Source organism: Chlorocebus sabaeus, chromosome 8, assembly GCF_047675955.1.
Source record: "Chlorocebus sabaeus isolate Y175 chromosome 8, mChlSab1.0.hap1, whole genome shotgun sequence".
NCBI lineage: Eukaryota > Metazoa > Chordata > Mammalia > Primates > Cercopithecidae > Chlorocebus > Chlorocebus sabaeus.
Genome location: NC_132911.1, coordinates 123257782 through 123272552, shown reverse-complemented (window position 1 = coordinate 123272552; position 14771 = coordinate 123257782). Strand labels below are relative to the sequence as shown.

Sequence of the window (14771 nt, the reverse complement as noted above, 5' to 3'; positions counted from 1 at the left end):
CTTTCATCTGAAAATGCTTCTTATTCTAAGAGTGGGAACAAAGGGAATATGTCAAAAGGAAATTTTGTTTTTCATGTACATTTTGTAGCCTGAGAGACTTTTTGCTCAACAAAAAAATTTGTATGTCAAAGTTTGGAAGTTGGTTCTGAAATACTAGATGCTGTGACAGAAACTACTGTCCTCATTAGCTTCTCAGTGGGCATTACTTGGGCAGGGCTCATACCTGGGAGTAGTTGGATCTTCATTCCCGTATACTCTCCATAAAAAAACCCAGCAGCCAGCAACCAACTGGAGACCACCCAAAAGGCCAAGCAGAAGAATAATGGCCCAGGAGGATGGAGGCCTAGGATTCTAGAGCTGCTATGCAGCTGAATTATTTTGTGTAAATCATAAACCTCCAGTTCCTTCATCGGTAAGCTGGAGATGATACTATTGATCTGCCCAGTGTACCTTTCAGTGTAACATTAGACAGGTCATATGTAGAAAGCCAAGATTTTAAAAAGTACTTATCATTAACTTATCAACAAGTGTTTGCCAGGTGGATATTATGTGATTGGCATTGTTGGAGATGGAAGATACAGTGGTGAGTAAAACAGATGAAGTCCCTGTCCTCATAAAGTTATTGTTCTGTTGTAGGATTTATCTAGTTGATACGTTACAGCATAATGTTTTCAAGGTTGGGGTAAGAAAGAACAGGGCACTAAAGAGAGGCCTTGAATCAAATCTCAGAGGAGGTTGAAATGGCAGCAAATGATAATAGGCACTTGTAAGGCAAAGGAGAAAGTATGCAGGAAAAGGAAAGATCTTGGGTAGAGATTTTGTGGTAAGATTTAAGAGCACATTATTGTGGGAGTGAATGTTTTAAAAAAACAAAAAAGAGGAGAGATTTTCATGTGGCTCTCAAGACAGCCTGCTCATCTGTGGGAATCTGAATCAGGAAGCTGAGGAGGGAAAAGGAACACAAACTCCAGCCTCTACGACCCAAATTTGGAAGACAAAAAGAATGAGTGCTGGGGAAGTCCACACCACTTAAAAAGATTGGCCTCACAGCATTTTGCCAAGTGTGGTATCTGGAGGAGAACCTTGGCGTGTACCAAAACTGCCAAAGACACTATTGTAAACAGGGAACTGGGGTGTGGAATGAAGGCTTGGTCTGGAATTTCATGACAGGCATTCCCAGCCTGGGAAGACCAGGTTATACTAGATCCACGTCAAGAAATCCCGGAAACATATTGCAAAAGCAGAGGCTTGCAGCCTAGTCTCCAGGGTTGCTGGTCTCGAGATAAAGATCTCAATGTATGCTGAGAATAAGATTCAAGTACATTTTGTGGCCTGATAGAGAGACTTCTGGGTCAACAAAAATGCAATGGGTGGCTCCCCCAAGATGTCATAAAGACTAGGAATGACTCTGAACCTGTGATTCTTTGATACTTAACTGAAAAATAAAATCTAAATTTTGATTCTGGACCTTAAAATGGGTGTTTCTTACTGCAAAGATTATTTCCCCCTCTTTCTTAGATGAAACTATTAAGCTCCAGGAAGACCCAAGTAGATTTTTTGGGTCATTGGAGACCTTGGATGGATTTTTAGGAGGCTGTAAAAACCACTGTAGTTTTTCCCCTTATTATGCTATTTTTGCTCAGTAATAATTGAGAAAACGGCAGTCACATAGTGATACTTTTGTGTTACAGCTGTGTGCCAAAACTTGCAGTTATGACAATAGCTTGGAAGCTATGGAGCTATGGAACCCAAATTTCTTTCTTTCTTTCTTTCTTTTTTTTTTTTTTTTGAGACAGAGAGTCTTGCACTGTCTCCCAGGCTGGGGTGCAGTGGCACAATCTTGGCTTACTGCAACCTCCGCCTCCCAGGTTCAAGCAGTTCTGCCCCAGCCTCCCAAGTAGCTGGGATTACAAGTGCGTGCCACCACGCCTGGCTAATTTTTGTATTTTCAGTAGAGACAGGGTTTCACTATGTTGGCCAGGCTGGTCTCAAACTCCTGACCTCAGGTGATCCACCCAATTCAGCCTCCCAAAGTGCTAGACTTATAGGTGTGAGCCACTGCACCTGGCCAGAACCCAAATTTCTGAAGCAAGTTGAATCTATATATGTAGAGCAGTACAGTGAGTAGAGATGGAGAAGCTTTATTGAGGAAACTTTTCAGTAGAAAATGAATCTTTTTTTTTTTTTTTTTTTGAGACGGAGCCTCGCTCTGTCACCCAGGCTGGAGTGCAGTGGCACAACCTTGGCTAATTGCATCCTCCGCCTCCTGGGTTCAAGCGATTCTCCTGTCTCAGACTCCCGAGGAGCTAGGATTACAGGTGCGTGCCACCGTGCCTGGCTAATTTTTGTATTTTTAGTAGAGACAGGGTTTTGCCATGTTGGCCAGCTAGTCTCAAACTCCTGGCCTTAGGCAATCCACCCGCCTTGGCCTCCCAAAGTGCTCTGATTACAGACATGAGCCACTATGCCCAGCAGAGAAAATGAATCTTAAGATATCTCTACCCGTCTTGGCCCCCTTGCCGTTTCCTCTTCATGTCTCTTCCATGAGGGCTGAATATTTGTCATACACTTTTGAAAGTGAAAGGGGACACTATTAACAATTATTCTAGGGCAACAGGCATAAAACTGGAATATGGGGCCAGCCTGGTTTAACTTCATGTGCTCCATAAAGGACTTTATTGATGCCACCTCCACCCCGTTTCCAGTATTCGTCATCCTCTGCTTTCCCATCACACTCTGTAACTATCTTTGATATGGTGCAGACCACATGGCATCTATTATTTGTGCCATGTTTGTCTCTCCCATTGACTTGTGAACTCTTTGAGGGTAAGAGCTCTATCTTAATCATCTTTGCCCAGTACCTCCGTTCTACAACCCAAGGTCTGGCCCAACCAAGGTCTGGCCCAACCAAGGTCTGGCCCAACCAAGGTGCTCAATGTTTGATGATGAAGAATAATGGATAAATTTGGAAGGAGACAGGTGACAGACTGGGCAAAGATTGGAGAAGTTACTTCTGGTAGAGAGAAAGGAAATAGCATATATGATAGTGTAATGTTGCTAACAACAATTGTGAAGAGAGTGTTGCAAATATATTAGCCTTTGTGGAATAGAGTGTTAAGTTGACTGCTTAGAAATGAGGAGAATTTAGAGGAAGAGCCAGAATTAGTGGAGACTATAGATTGTCCAAGAGTCTTGTTTGGTGGTTGCTCTAGGGATGGGTATTGCCTATGGGAACATGGCTGCTATTTTGTTGTCCCCTAATGGAATAGATTAGATGCCAAGCTTGAATGTGAGTTTGGAGGACTGTGTGTGGTAACCGTGAAAACTTAAATGATAAAAAGAGAATAGCTTCTCAAAGAATTTTGATACTTCTGCTTCCAGCTGAAACCAGGAAATTCAGAGGCAGCAGAAATGAAAACAAGGAAAACATTAATGGAAATTTTGAACCTAGAAAAGGTTTGGTTTGAGTTTTGAAGGAAAGTCTGGGTTGTTTTACTGCCCCTAAGTACTACTGTTACGATTTGCTGGCGTTTTATTTGTTTATAATATTTCATTTATTTAATATTGTCAGATTATGTTCTAATCCTTAGGGGTGGGTCCCCAAATTTGGCAGCTTAACTAAGGCTTCTACATTTACTGCAATGCTGGAGCAGCCAAACTACCCAGAACAGGCTTGTGTTGTAATAGTGTGGGCCGCTTTGTCTCAAATTCGCAGTTCTACTTGGGAGGGTCTTGCAAAGTATTCTACGAAGAGTTTTCTCCATTACTTGCATAGAATGGTAAGACTTTAATTAAAGCAACATGTATATATTATTTAATAAGTGTTTTTCAGAACTGATTTTCTCTAGTAGAAAAAGTAGTACAAGAATTTTTTAAAAAAATTTATCACTTAAGGAATTGTGAATTGCCTAAGCCTCAATCTCTAAATATTTTGGTCTGTAGGGCCCCAAATTTCCAAGAATCTATGGAAGTTTTGACTTTAGCCTATCCAAAGTGGGCAGATCAAGCTCCAGGTATTTATTGCAGAGTGTGGAATGAAGATTTGTATATTGAACTCTCATCTCGTCTTCTGCAAAGAGTGAAGCTTCAGACCTTTTTTCCTAAGAAGAGAGCTTTCCTTTGGAGGTCTGAATCTGCACTGGGGGTCTTAACTGAGTTCTTTGGTAACTGATGAACTTCCCTCTTCTGTACGTAGAAGACCCTCTTGAATGCCCACTTATTTTATCTATACATGTTCCTTTAAGTCCTTACCTAAAGAGTTTTCCTCTGTATGACAAAGCTGCTTACTTTAAATGCTCATTACTACTCACTTTTTGTGCTGAAGGAATGCATCTTTGAGTTGCAGTACGCATATAATGATCAACGTGTGCCTTCTTCTTAATTAAATCGTTGATGAACCCGATAAGCCTCTTCAGGGGTCAAAATAATTAATTCTACAAAAATCCAATCCTATTGGCTTTCCATTCAGCTGAATCATTTCAAAATGTATTACACAATGTTTCCTTTCTGTTCAAATTGTAAATTTGAACTAAAATTTAGTTCAACTAAAAAAAGCATTACGTAAATACAGCATTTACATTATGGTTTTGATAACTGTAAGGCTTGACCCATGCTTAGGTGATCAGATAATCCACAAAAATGTTAGGAAAACTAACTGGATTAAATTAAGGAGAAGGTGCTATATTATTAATAAGTAAGCTAGCACATTTTAGGGAACTTGACTCTTCCAGTATTTCTTTAACGTTTGATGTAAAATTTAATACACATCTAACACAGTTTTTTTTTTTTCTTTCTTAGAGAGACACCTCCTCTATGGGCGGCCTGCAGTGCTTTATCGGACTAGATATGATATCTTATATCACACCGACTTTGAAAGTGGTTATAGTGAAATATTCCTAATGCCACTCTGGACATCATATACTGTTTCCAAACAGGTCGTTGAGAACATTGGATTTTATATTCTTTATTTTATTACATTCCTCACGTTAATACAATGATTCCTTGCTTCACAGAATTTTGTCTTAGAAAATATTTTATTTTTTCTTAATGAGAGAAATCCTATGTTGGATTTATTGTAAGATATTTTGAATTCGTCTTTATTCCGTGTTCTGGTAATTGCATGGGAATATGTTAAACATTGAAGGGAGATCACTCATTCTTTTATTTTCTCTTACTCTGCCTAAGTCATTGCCCAATAGTTACGGAAACCGCCAAGGTTTGTTTATTTATTTTAATAGACCTTATTTTTTAAGAGCATATTTTATTTCCCAGCAAGATTGAGTGGAAAGTGCAGAGTTCCCACATATTCACCTACCCCCCTCCGACCTCCCCCACTATCAGCATCTGGTTTTTTTTGTTTTTTTTTTAAATTTTTTGAGACCCACTCTTGCTATGTCTCCCAGGCTGGAGTGCAGTGGCAGGATCTTAGCTCACTGCAACCTCCGCCTCCTGGGTTCAAGCGATTCTCCTGTCTCAGTCTCCCAAGTAGCTGGAATTACAGATGCACACCACCACACCTGGCTAATTTTTGTATTTTTAGTAGAGATGGGGTTTTGCCATGTTGATCAGGCTGGTCTCAAACTCCTGACCTCAGGTGATCTGTCTACCTTGGCCTCCCAAAGTGCTGGGACAGTGCAATAGTCTTTTTAGAGTGCTGAAAGAAAAAGCTATAAAAACAGAATTCTAGACCATCAAGAATATTTATTTATTTATTTATTTTTTTGAGACAATCTTGCTCTGTCACCCAGGCTGGAGTGCAATGGTTTGATCTCGGCTCATTGCAACCTCTGCCTCCAAGGTGCAAGCACTTGTCCTGCCTCAGCCTCCTGCGTAGCTGGGATTACAGGTGTGTGCCACCATGCCTGGCTACTTCTTGTATTTTTTAGTAGAGACAAAGTTTCACCATGTTGGCCAGGCTGGTCTTGAACTTCTGCCCTCAGGTGATCCGCCCACCTCAGCCTCCCAAAGTGCTGGGATTACAGGTGTGAGCCATCACGCTTGGCCCTGGTTTGTTTTTGAATAAAAGTTTTATGTTGGGGGTTTCAGTTTTGATGAAGATGAGATAAATAGGTATATATCAGGAATTAGAAAATGTTACTTGGCAGTTGAGGCATATTTAACATTTTTTAATACAAAGAAGGAGAACACGTCTACTGCCCCAAACACAATTTGTTGTTTATTTGTACTGTGTACACATAGGTATGTTTTTGTACGTTCTATACACACACAAATATATACATACAGATACATGGTCTATTTAGAGGAGATATGTCTATATTGTTTCTAAGAGTGTTATTTTATAAGTTATCTTCGATGAGATTCTATTTATTATGTCAACAGTGGGATTTCTGCTTTATGTTCTGCTTTCTATATTGTTTTACTTAAGACTGATAAAGAGAGTTCTGTTGATTAAAAAAAGTTGGAAAATTTGTGACTTACTGTACTTAAAATTAAGGACTTTTAAAAAGAAGTCAGACTATCAAATATAAAAAATTTAAAAAGGAGTCAGACTATCAGAATACAAGCTATAGGAGAAGCCAGAGGGGTTTTGATTTCGGCTGCTCATAACAGAGCCACGGCATTGCTGAGTGCCTCTGACTCCCGTGCAGGCTGAGGTTTCCGGCATTCCTGACCATCTGACCAGTTGCGTCCGGCCTGATGTCCGTGTTTCTCCAAGTTTCAGTCAGAACTGTTTGGCCTACAAAAATGATAAGCAGATGTCCTATGGATTCCTCTTTCCTCCTCGTAAGTTACAGAGTATCAAGATCTGATGCCTTTAGAGGGATGTCACATTGTGCAATCTTGGTATTTAGAATTTCTGTGGCTTGGGTTTTCTTCAAGAGAGGGTGCTCAAAAGATTATATAAATGAACTTTTATGGGATCCTTCCAAAATCAGCTGAAAAGTGACTCGCTTTCAAAAAATCTAATTCTCCAGGGCAATTCTAATGTGCAAGGGAATCTTCTGTGTCCCGCCTTACATTATTAAGTGAGAATCTGAAAAGGAAACAGTGAATCATTAAGACACCAGTCCTTTATGTAATACTGTAGAGGGGATCTCTTAAGATTACCTGAGGCCAGGCGTGAGCCAACACTGAAATCCCAAAGTAATCCCAGCACTTTGGGAGGCAGAGGTGGGAGGATTGCTTGAGTCCAGGAGTCTGAGATGAGCCTGGACAACATAGCAAGACCTTGTCTCTACAAAAAATTTAAAAATTAGCTGAGCTGGTGGCACACGCCAGTAGTCCCGGATACTGTGGAGGTTGAGGTGGGAGGATCCCTTAAATCTGGGAGATTGAGGCTACAGTGAGCTATGATCAGGCCACTGCACTTCACCCTGAGTGACAGAGCAAGATTCCGTATTTAAAAAACAAAAAAGATCTGAAGCCCTTAAACCATCTCTCATTACCTTGATGAATTTTTTAAAGTCTAAATGGCACTGATGAAATCAAGGGGTTATTTTACATAATGTTGGTAGACTCAAAAAGTAGATAGTAAGAAAAAAACATTGTAAATGGCTTTTGGGAGAGAACTATTGAGTGAAGAAGAGACTGAGTGGGAGGGGAGTAAGGAGATGTTGTATAAAGCAGTTAGGAGTAGGAATAAAAGAGTAGATTCATTTCTTCATGTTGCTTGGACCATTTAAGAAAATTCTTGCTCCCTTCCCCCCCCCCATTTTTTTTTAACTGATGTAGATTTTGGTAAGCAATGTATACTATTTGTTTTCCTAATGTTTAGATCTGAGCTCTTCACCTGAGGCTAAATATGATGCATTCCTTGTAACCAATATGGTTCCAATGTATCCTGCTTTCAAACGTAAGTCCAACATTCACCTAATACACTGCTATTTATGAAAATAAATATTTCTAAATTTACCCCTTACCTTTTCTATCTCTGTTAATTTTAATAAGAATACTTTTCATGTGTTTAACCTTTATAATTTTTGAGGACCTTTCATGTAAACTTTCTACTGTTGATCCAGAATTTGAATCTGTGAGGAAGGTTGGCTGGTAGTTTATCCCTGGTTTATAATTAAGAAATTGATATCACAGAAAGTGACCACAGGTCATGCATGGTAGAAACTGAACTAACTCAAGTTTGTGTTTTTCTTCTCATCTGGTTGTTATTTTTATTTCAATGCTTATTATTTTAATGGTTAAAAAGGATCTTCACTATATTCTGAAGGTCACTTGATATTTAACAGCATCTATATTTATTTGTGAGCATTACAGTAAAAGCCAGTAGCACCTCTTCCTCTTGAGGTGATGACACATTCTGAATGTTGGCCCTGAAACCCAGCAAGAGCCAAAAGGGTCTTCTGAATCATCAGAGTGTTTGTTTCAGATGATTTTAGTCCTGTACCAATTATTTTATTTGAACATTTGTAATTTCTTTATACCTGACATAAATATTTCCTGATGCTAGTGAAGTCAAGAATTGTATAGGCACAATGAGCTCGGACCTAAAAAACCAAGTTCCTGGAATGTGACCGCAGGCTGTGTGATCATAGACATGTCATTAAACCTCTCATTTGTAAAATTAAGAGATATAATTATATGACCTCTAAGGTTTATATGGATTTCTGACTTAATTATCCAATGGCGAAAGCACTGCATTTTTTGTTTCTGTTAAATATTCATCTATGTCTCCATCCTTCATTCATCTATCCATCCATCCATCCATCCATCCATCCATCCATCCATCCATTCATCCATCCATCCATCCTTTTATCTATCCATGTGTTCAAAGATAGAGTAAGCATTATGAAGTAGCTTTTACCACCTTTCGGTACATTTGCAGTGAATGGAACTTACATCGTTATGGGAAAGGTAGGAAAAGGAAGCACCTCTATGTGCTTCCACTTGATGGAGGAGATTCAGGCTGTGTTACAGATCTCTCCGGGCCGAAAGGGAGTCTCGAAATAGGAATGGGTGATTGCAGAGTGTCAGCTACAGTGGCGGGCCTCCGCAGCTTAACATTGGTGAAAAGGGCCACACGGTTTAGAGAAGAAAATGTTTATTTGATGTCCTAGTGAGTAAATGAAGGTTTATTCAAAGATAGAATTTATTGCTTATGAGTGAAAAATTAAAGTATGCTTTTAAAAGGTTTCTTGGTTTATTCTCAGACCCAACCGAGAAGCATTTCAGAAACTCACATAGTTACATTTATCACAATATTACACAGAATGCAGCTTCATTTAATTTCCGCAAATCAGAGTTCCCTGGATTTCTTTATTCTTTATTGATGTGTTTTTTTGACCAAATGGAAATGGTAATCAAGGCAACACACGGTACCACCCTGAGGCTGGTGTGGAAAAGGCCTTTCACAGAGAGCTTGCTGTTCTTCACGAGGGGGTTGGTTTTTTCACATGCCACATTTCTGCGGGCCTGGCCTTTTGACTGTTCTCATTGTTGTTTCTTTCCTTCTCTCCCTCTCCGTCTTTTCTTAATGCTTAAGTTAACATTTGAAATAACCTTTCTTACTGTCTGGCTTCTTTCTCGACTGCAAATAATTATCTAAGGTATTTTGGCTCTTGTGGGCTGCTCTGCCTTTCAGAGTTTCAGAAGGCATGAAGAGCAATTGAATCACTATAAGAAGGATGGCCAGGTGCTTTTTAATAAGGGGAGGGAAGAGGAGTTAACAGCCAGAAGCTCATGACACCCATGTTGAAGACAGCATGGCAAATTTGATCTAATATTTCAGAACCAACCCATTGCTTGCCTGTCCTGTCTTCTTCTGTTATTCTCTTGTTTTTCTCTGTTTCCATTCTGCCTCTCTTGTTGGCCATTATGGAAATTAGAGGCAGAGGGGACAAGGCAGTTCTCTGCAGGGGATGACAGTGAAAGTGAGAAATGAATTGTAGAGGAGAAAGCAGACATGCACAGATCAGGTAATGTTTTTCAGACAAAGGAAAGAGCAAGTGCAAAAGCTTAGCCTGAAATAAGTTTGGCAAAGTTAGGGGACAGGAAGAAAGCCTTGTGCGTGATAGGGAGAGGGGTAGGAAGTAGAGTCACAGAGGTAGGCAGAGACCATGGTGGGGAGTTGGGATTTCATTCTAATTACAATGAAAAATAATCTGGAGTGTTGGATATAGGTGGGGTATGTGTGTGTTTGTGTGTGCATGTGCAAAAGAAAGAGACGATCTGACTTATGATATGAAAGGATCCGTCCGTCTACTATATGGGGGAGTGGGCTACATGGTACAAGGGAGGTAAGTGTTTCACAGGGAGCCCAGGGAGTAGTCTTTTGTGGTGTGATCATTCACTTCAGAGAGGATGTAAGTTAGACCAGGATAGAGCAGAGAAAAGATGAGAGGTGGTCAGATTTGGGATAATTGGGATGTACTTTGGTGACAGCACTGACAGGAATTGTTCACATGTGTCTATAGCAAGGATGACTCTTAGGCTTTTGGCCCAAACACCTGGGTGAATGCCAGAGCCATTGATTATAATGGAGAAGGCGAGGGTTGGGGCAGGATTAGGAAGGAACATTAAGAATTCTGTTTGGATAATATTTTGCTTGACATGAATATTAGGTTTCCAGTGCATTAGGAGGTAGGTGGTTAGATAACATGTCTGGAGCTCCAGGAAAGGTCAGGGGTAAAGCTTAAACCTGGAAACTAGCATATTGATGAGATATGAAGGATGAGAAGAAAGAGTAAGGCCTTATTTTCACTACTCTGAAATATCTTGCTTCCTCTTTTGCACATTCTGTTCCCTCTGCCTGGCATGTTCTGCTTGGGAAACACCACCTACTTATTCATGCTTCAGATCTCAGCTTGGGAGCCTCTTCATCTTGGAATCCTTTCCTGACTTTCGGACTAGGTTAAACTCCCCTACCATTGTTTCATAGCTCTACATTGTTCCCTTTGCTGGTTTGTAAATGACACACTCACTGGTAATGACATAAAATGGATACGTCTCATGAATCACGACAGCTCTCTTATCTCTTGGCTCGTGACATTTGGCTCGTAGCCTGCATCCTAGAGAGAATTTGGCCAGAGTAAGGAGTTTTCTTCATGAAGAATTGACTTTGGGATTTTTTGTCTTTGCACAGGGGTCTGGAATTATTTCCAAAGGATATTGGTGAAGAAATATGCTTCCGAAAGAAATGGAGTTAACGTGATAAGTGGGCCAATCTTTGACTATGACTATGATGGCTTACATGACACAGAGGACAAAATAAAACAGTAAGCCTTTCATTTCTATTCTGTGTGAGTCTTAAGTCCCAAGATCTCACTCAAGAAGTTTTTCAAATATTCATATACTAGAGAAGAGATGACACCCCTTCAATTTTTTGAATTTTTCAATTCTTTTTTTTTTTTTTTTGAGATGGTGTCTTGCTCTGTTGCCCAGGCTGGATTGCAGTGGTGTGGTCTCGGCTCACTGCAACCTCCACCTCCTGGGTTCAAGTGATTCTCCTGCCTCAGCCTCCTGGGTAACTGGGATTACAGGCATGCGCCACCATACCCAGCTAATTTTTGCATTTTTAGCAGAGACAGGGTTTCACCATGTTGGCCAGGCTGGTCTTGAACTCCTGACCTCAAGTGATCTACCCGCCTCAGCCTCCCAAAGTTCTGGGATTACAGGCATGAACCACTGTGGCCAGTCTGAATTTTTCAATTCTTTTGATTAAATGGGCATTGGTGGTTGGAATGGAATTTTGGGTTTTGTGGTAAATAAATGTACTTTTTTGTTCTATGAAAAAAATGTATCAATGGATTCAATTTTATTTAGTCATTTCTTCCACAGCTCTTCAATGGGAAGATGACCATTCCCACTTGTCTTCATTATTTGGGTGGGACTTAAGAATCCCTTAGATTTTCTGAGTCAGTACCTCTCAGTAGGAAAGTATGTATGGACTTGGATTGAATCTGGTTGTCTCTGTCTCTTTGGTGCTGTTGGGCATATAAAAGCCATTCTCTGTCCTTATAAGGGACCCCACAGTCTAGTGGAGAAGGCAAGATTTAGAGTGATTGGGATGTATTTTCGTTGTATAAAATTAAATAACCACACTCTGAATTTGTCAACAAATTTATTGACAAATTCAGAGTGTGGTTATTTAATTTTATACAAGCATGAAACAATCAGAGAGCAGCCCAGAATATAAGAGAGGGTTTAACTGTGATTTAGAGATAATTACAGAATAAATTGCTATTTTATAAATACAGATAAATAAGATAGACATTATCTTACTTCTTTTCCAGTCATTCTGAAGAGAAATTTTGTGTAAATTGCACATTTATTTTATTGCTGATCATTATTAGCCAAAATTAGTAGTTCAATCATAATTTTAATATTTGAAAACTGAATAAAATTAAGATAATAGAAAACCAGGCAAGGAATTATGAATTTCTGTACTGATCTGTACTGGAAAATATTTTTTATACCTCTAGGTCCATCATTAGCACTCAGTCCTTAGTACTTCCTTTGGTAAATGAGTTCCTTGTATCAAGTTCTGCATTTCATTGTAGCTTGAAAAGGTCATTATTCTCCTAGCTCTAATGTCTCTTGCCCCGGTCCATTTTATACAACTCTAGGAAAGTTATCTTCCTGAAACATGGATCTAATAATTAATGACACTCCCTAGCACAAAGCATTACTACCACATCCCGGCACTCAGAACCCACCATAAACTGGCTTTTTTGACTCTTCCAGCCTTTCATTTCTACCGCATTGGTCTATTCACCATTACCTGTCTCCAATTCTTAGATCAAGCCATTTTCTTTGCCTAGAATGTCTTTCTTACTCTGACGGGTTGAGGAGTGAGGGGATTTCAGGCAAAGAAAACATTATCTTCAAAGACATAGAAGTGGGCTAGTGCTTAGAAGCGAAAAATGATTCAATTGAATAGGGATTCATTTTAGTGATTCAGGCAATATTCATTGGCCACCATTTAAAAAAGGAAGCTTCAACATCAGCTCATCAACTGTGACTTCGTTTTACCTTCTTGTTTCAGGTACGTGGAAGGCAGTTCCATTCCTGTTCCAACTCACTACTACAGCATCATCACCAGCTGTCTGGATTTCACTCAGCCTGCCGACAAGTGTGACGGCCCTCTGTCCGTGTCCTCCTTCATCCTGCCTCACCGGCCTGACAACGAGGAGAGCTGCAATGTGAGTTTACAGAGAGAGTCCTTTAGGATTTGCTTTCAGAGTTCACCTTCGTTTCTTACTTTGTATTTCCATCATTGAACTAGAACATACTTATTATAAAGCATTCACCCTAAACAGAAAAAGAAAGGAACCAAACAGAATTTTGCTTAACATATAGGAATTTTGCCTTCTAATGGCTTTTTATTTTTCAATGTATGTGTGCATTTAACATAATTCTATCAATGTGTATGATTTTGAGAAATAGAAATCAGTGTCCAAATGCTTTTCGTTTTACAAAAGAAAGTGGAGAATGACAACATTTTATAAAAAAAAGTTGAAACTAGCAAAATTTTGATAATTGTTGAAACTTGGTAAGAGGTGATGAAACTTTATTATATTACTTCACTTTTCTGGATGTTTGAAAATTTGCATATTGATTTTTTTTTTTTTTTTTTTTTTAAGCTCTATCACCCAGGCTGGAGTGCAGTGGTTCAATCTTGGCTCACTGCAACCTTCACCTCCTGGGTTCAAGTGATTCTCCTGCCTCAGCCTCCTGAGTAGCTGGGATTATAGGCAGGCACCACCATGCCCAGCTAATGTTTGTATTTTTAGTAGAGACGGGATTTCACCATGTTGGCCAGGCTGGTCTCAAACTCACGACCTCAGGTGATCCACCCACCTTGGCTTCCCAAAGTGCTGGGATTACAGGCATGAGCCACTGTGCCCGGCCCATAATGAAAACTTTTTAATACACACACACACACACACACACACACACACACAGACATACAGCAAGAGCAAGCAAGAAAGAAATCTATACCTTACCAATCAGGTTTGCTACTAGTTATGATGGAGGTGTAATAGTCATGCTTTTCTCAGATAGCACAGATGACTCCTGATTCACTCATCCTATGGGGAGACAGCTGGGATGCAGGATGGCATCATGAAAACACTAGGGAGGAAGACAGGAGCCATGCTATATGCTTCTGGCTCAGTACTAACTTGGCACTCAGGGACAAATAGAAAAATCTTCAGGTCCTTTTAATCTGATGTAAAGTCTGTGCTTAAAGGTTGATTTTAGAAGTAATAGTCTGTGCTTTTATTTCACTTGATAGAAGGAGTACAGATGTAATAATCTACATAAGATAATCTTTAGTCAACAAGTACTACTCAAATTCCTAAGTTGTATAAGGTACTCTAGGAGAAACAAGAGTGTTAGACATAGTCACTATTCCTAGGCAGCCCACAGAGTGGGTCAACAAATAAAACATGTATGGAAATTCCAACACTGAAAGGTAAGGAGCCATAAGCTTCAATAGAGATGATCAGCTTTGTGGGCAAGATAGTTTTTCATCTGTGACTTCAATTATGGGTGAAGATTGAGGCTATGAATGTAGAAGAAAATTAGAAGGTTTAAATATATCCCAGAAAGTGAATTAAGTTTTGCCTGAATATTAGAAACGAGGGCAAATAGTGGGAGAAAAGATTTTAAAAGTTGATTGGATTCAAATTTTTAAAAAGTAGTAGTAGTACTAGTAACAACAGTAGTCATGACAGTAGGAGCAGTAGTAGTAGTTGTTATCATTTATTGAGTACATGTTGTGATCCAATTCTGTGCAGGCCCTCTCTATATATTCTTTCTAGTCATATAATCATATAATCACAGTATGGGGCAAATAT

The 14771-nt window shown here is 39.5% G+C and overlaps 1 protein-coding gene across 8 annotated transcripts in view; it reads left to right on the top strand.

Annotated features, from left to right (window-relative positions):
• Positions 1-14771, top strand: part of ENPP2 (ectonucleotide pyrophosphatase/phosphodiesterase 2) — a 118763-nt gene that overhangs the window by 100182 nt on the left and 3810 nt on the right. For 5 of the 8 annotated variants that reach the window (XM_038000189.2, XM_038000187.2, XM_008001433.3 and 2 more), the window contains 6 exons: positions 3382-3456; positions 4798-4934; positions 6609-6744; positions 7736-7813; positions 11054-11186; positions 12956-13112. In XM_038000189.2, the coding sequence (XP_037856117.2) occupies positions 3382-3456; positions 4798-4934; positions 6609-6744; positions 7736-7813; positions 11054-11186; positions 12956-13112 (716 nt within the window). The remainder of the gene's footprint in view (positions 1-3381; positions 3457-4797; positions 4935-6608; positions 6745-7735; positions 7814-11053; positions 11187-12955; positions 13113-14771) is intronic. The other 3 variants (XM_008001434.3, XM_073018329.1, XM_008001431.3) reach the window with 1 other exon arrangement.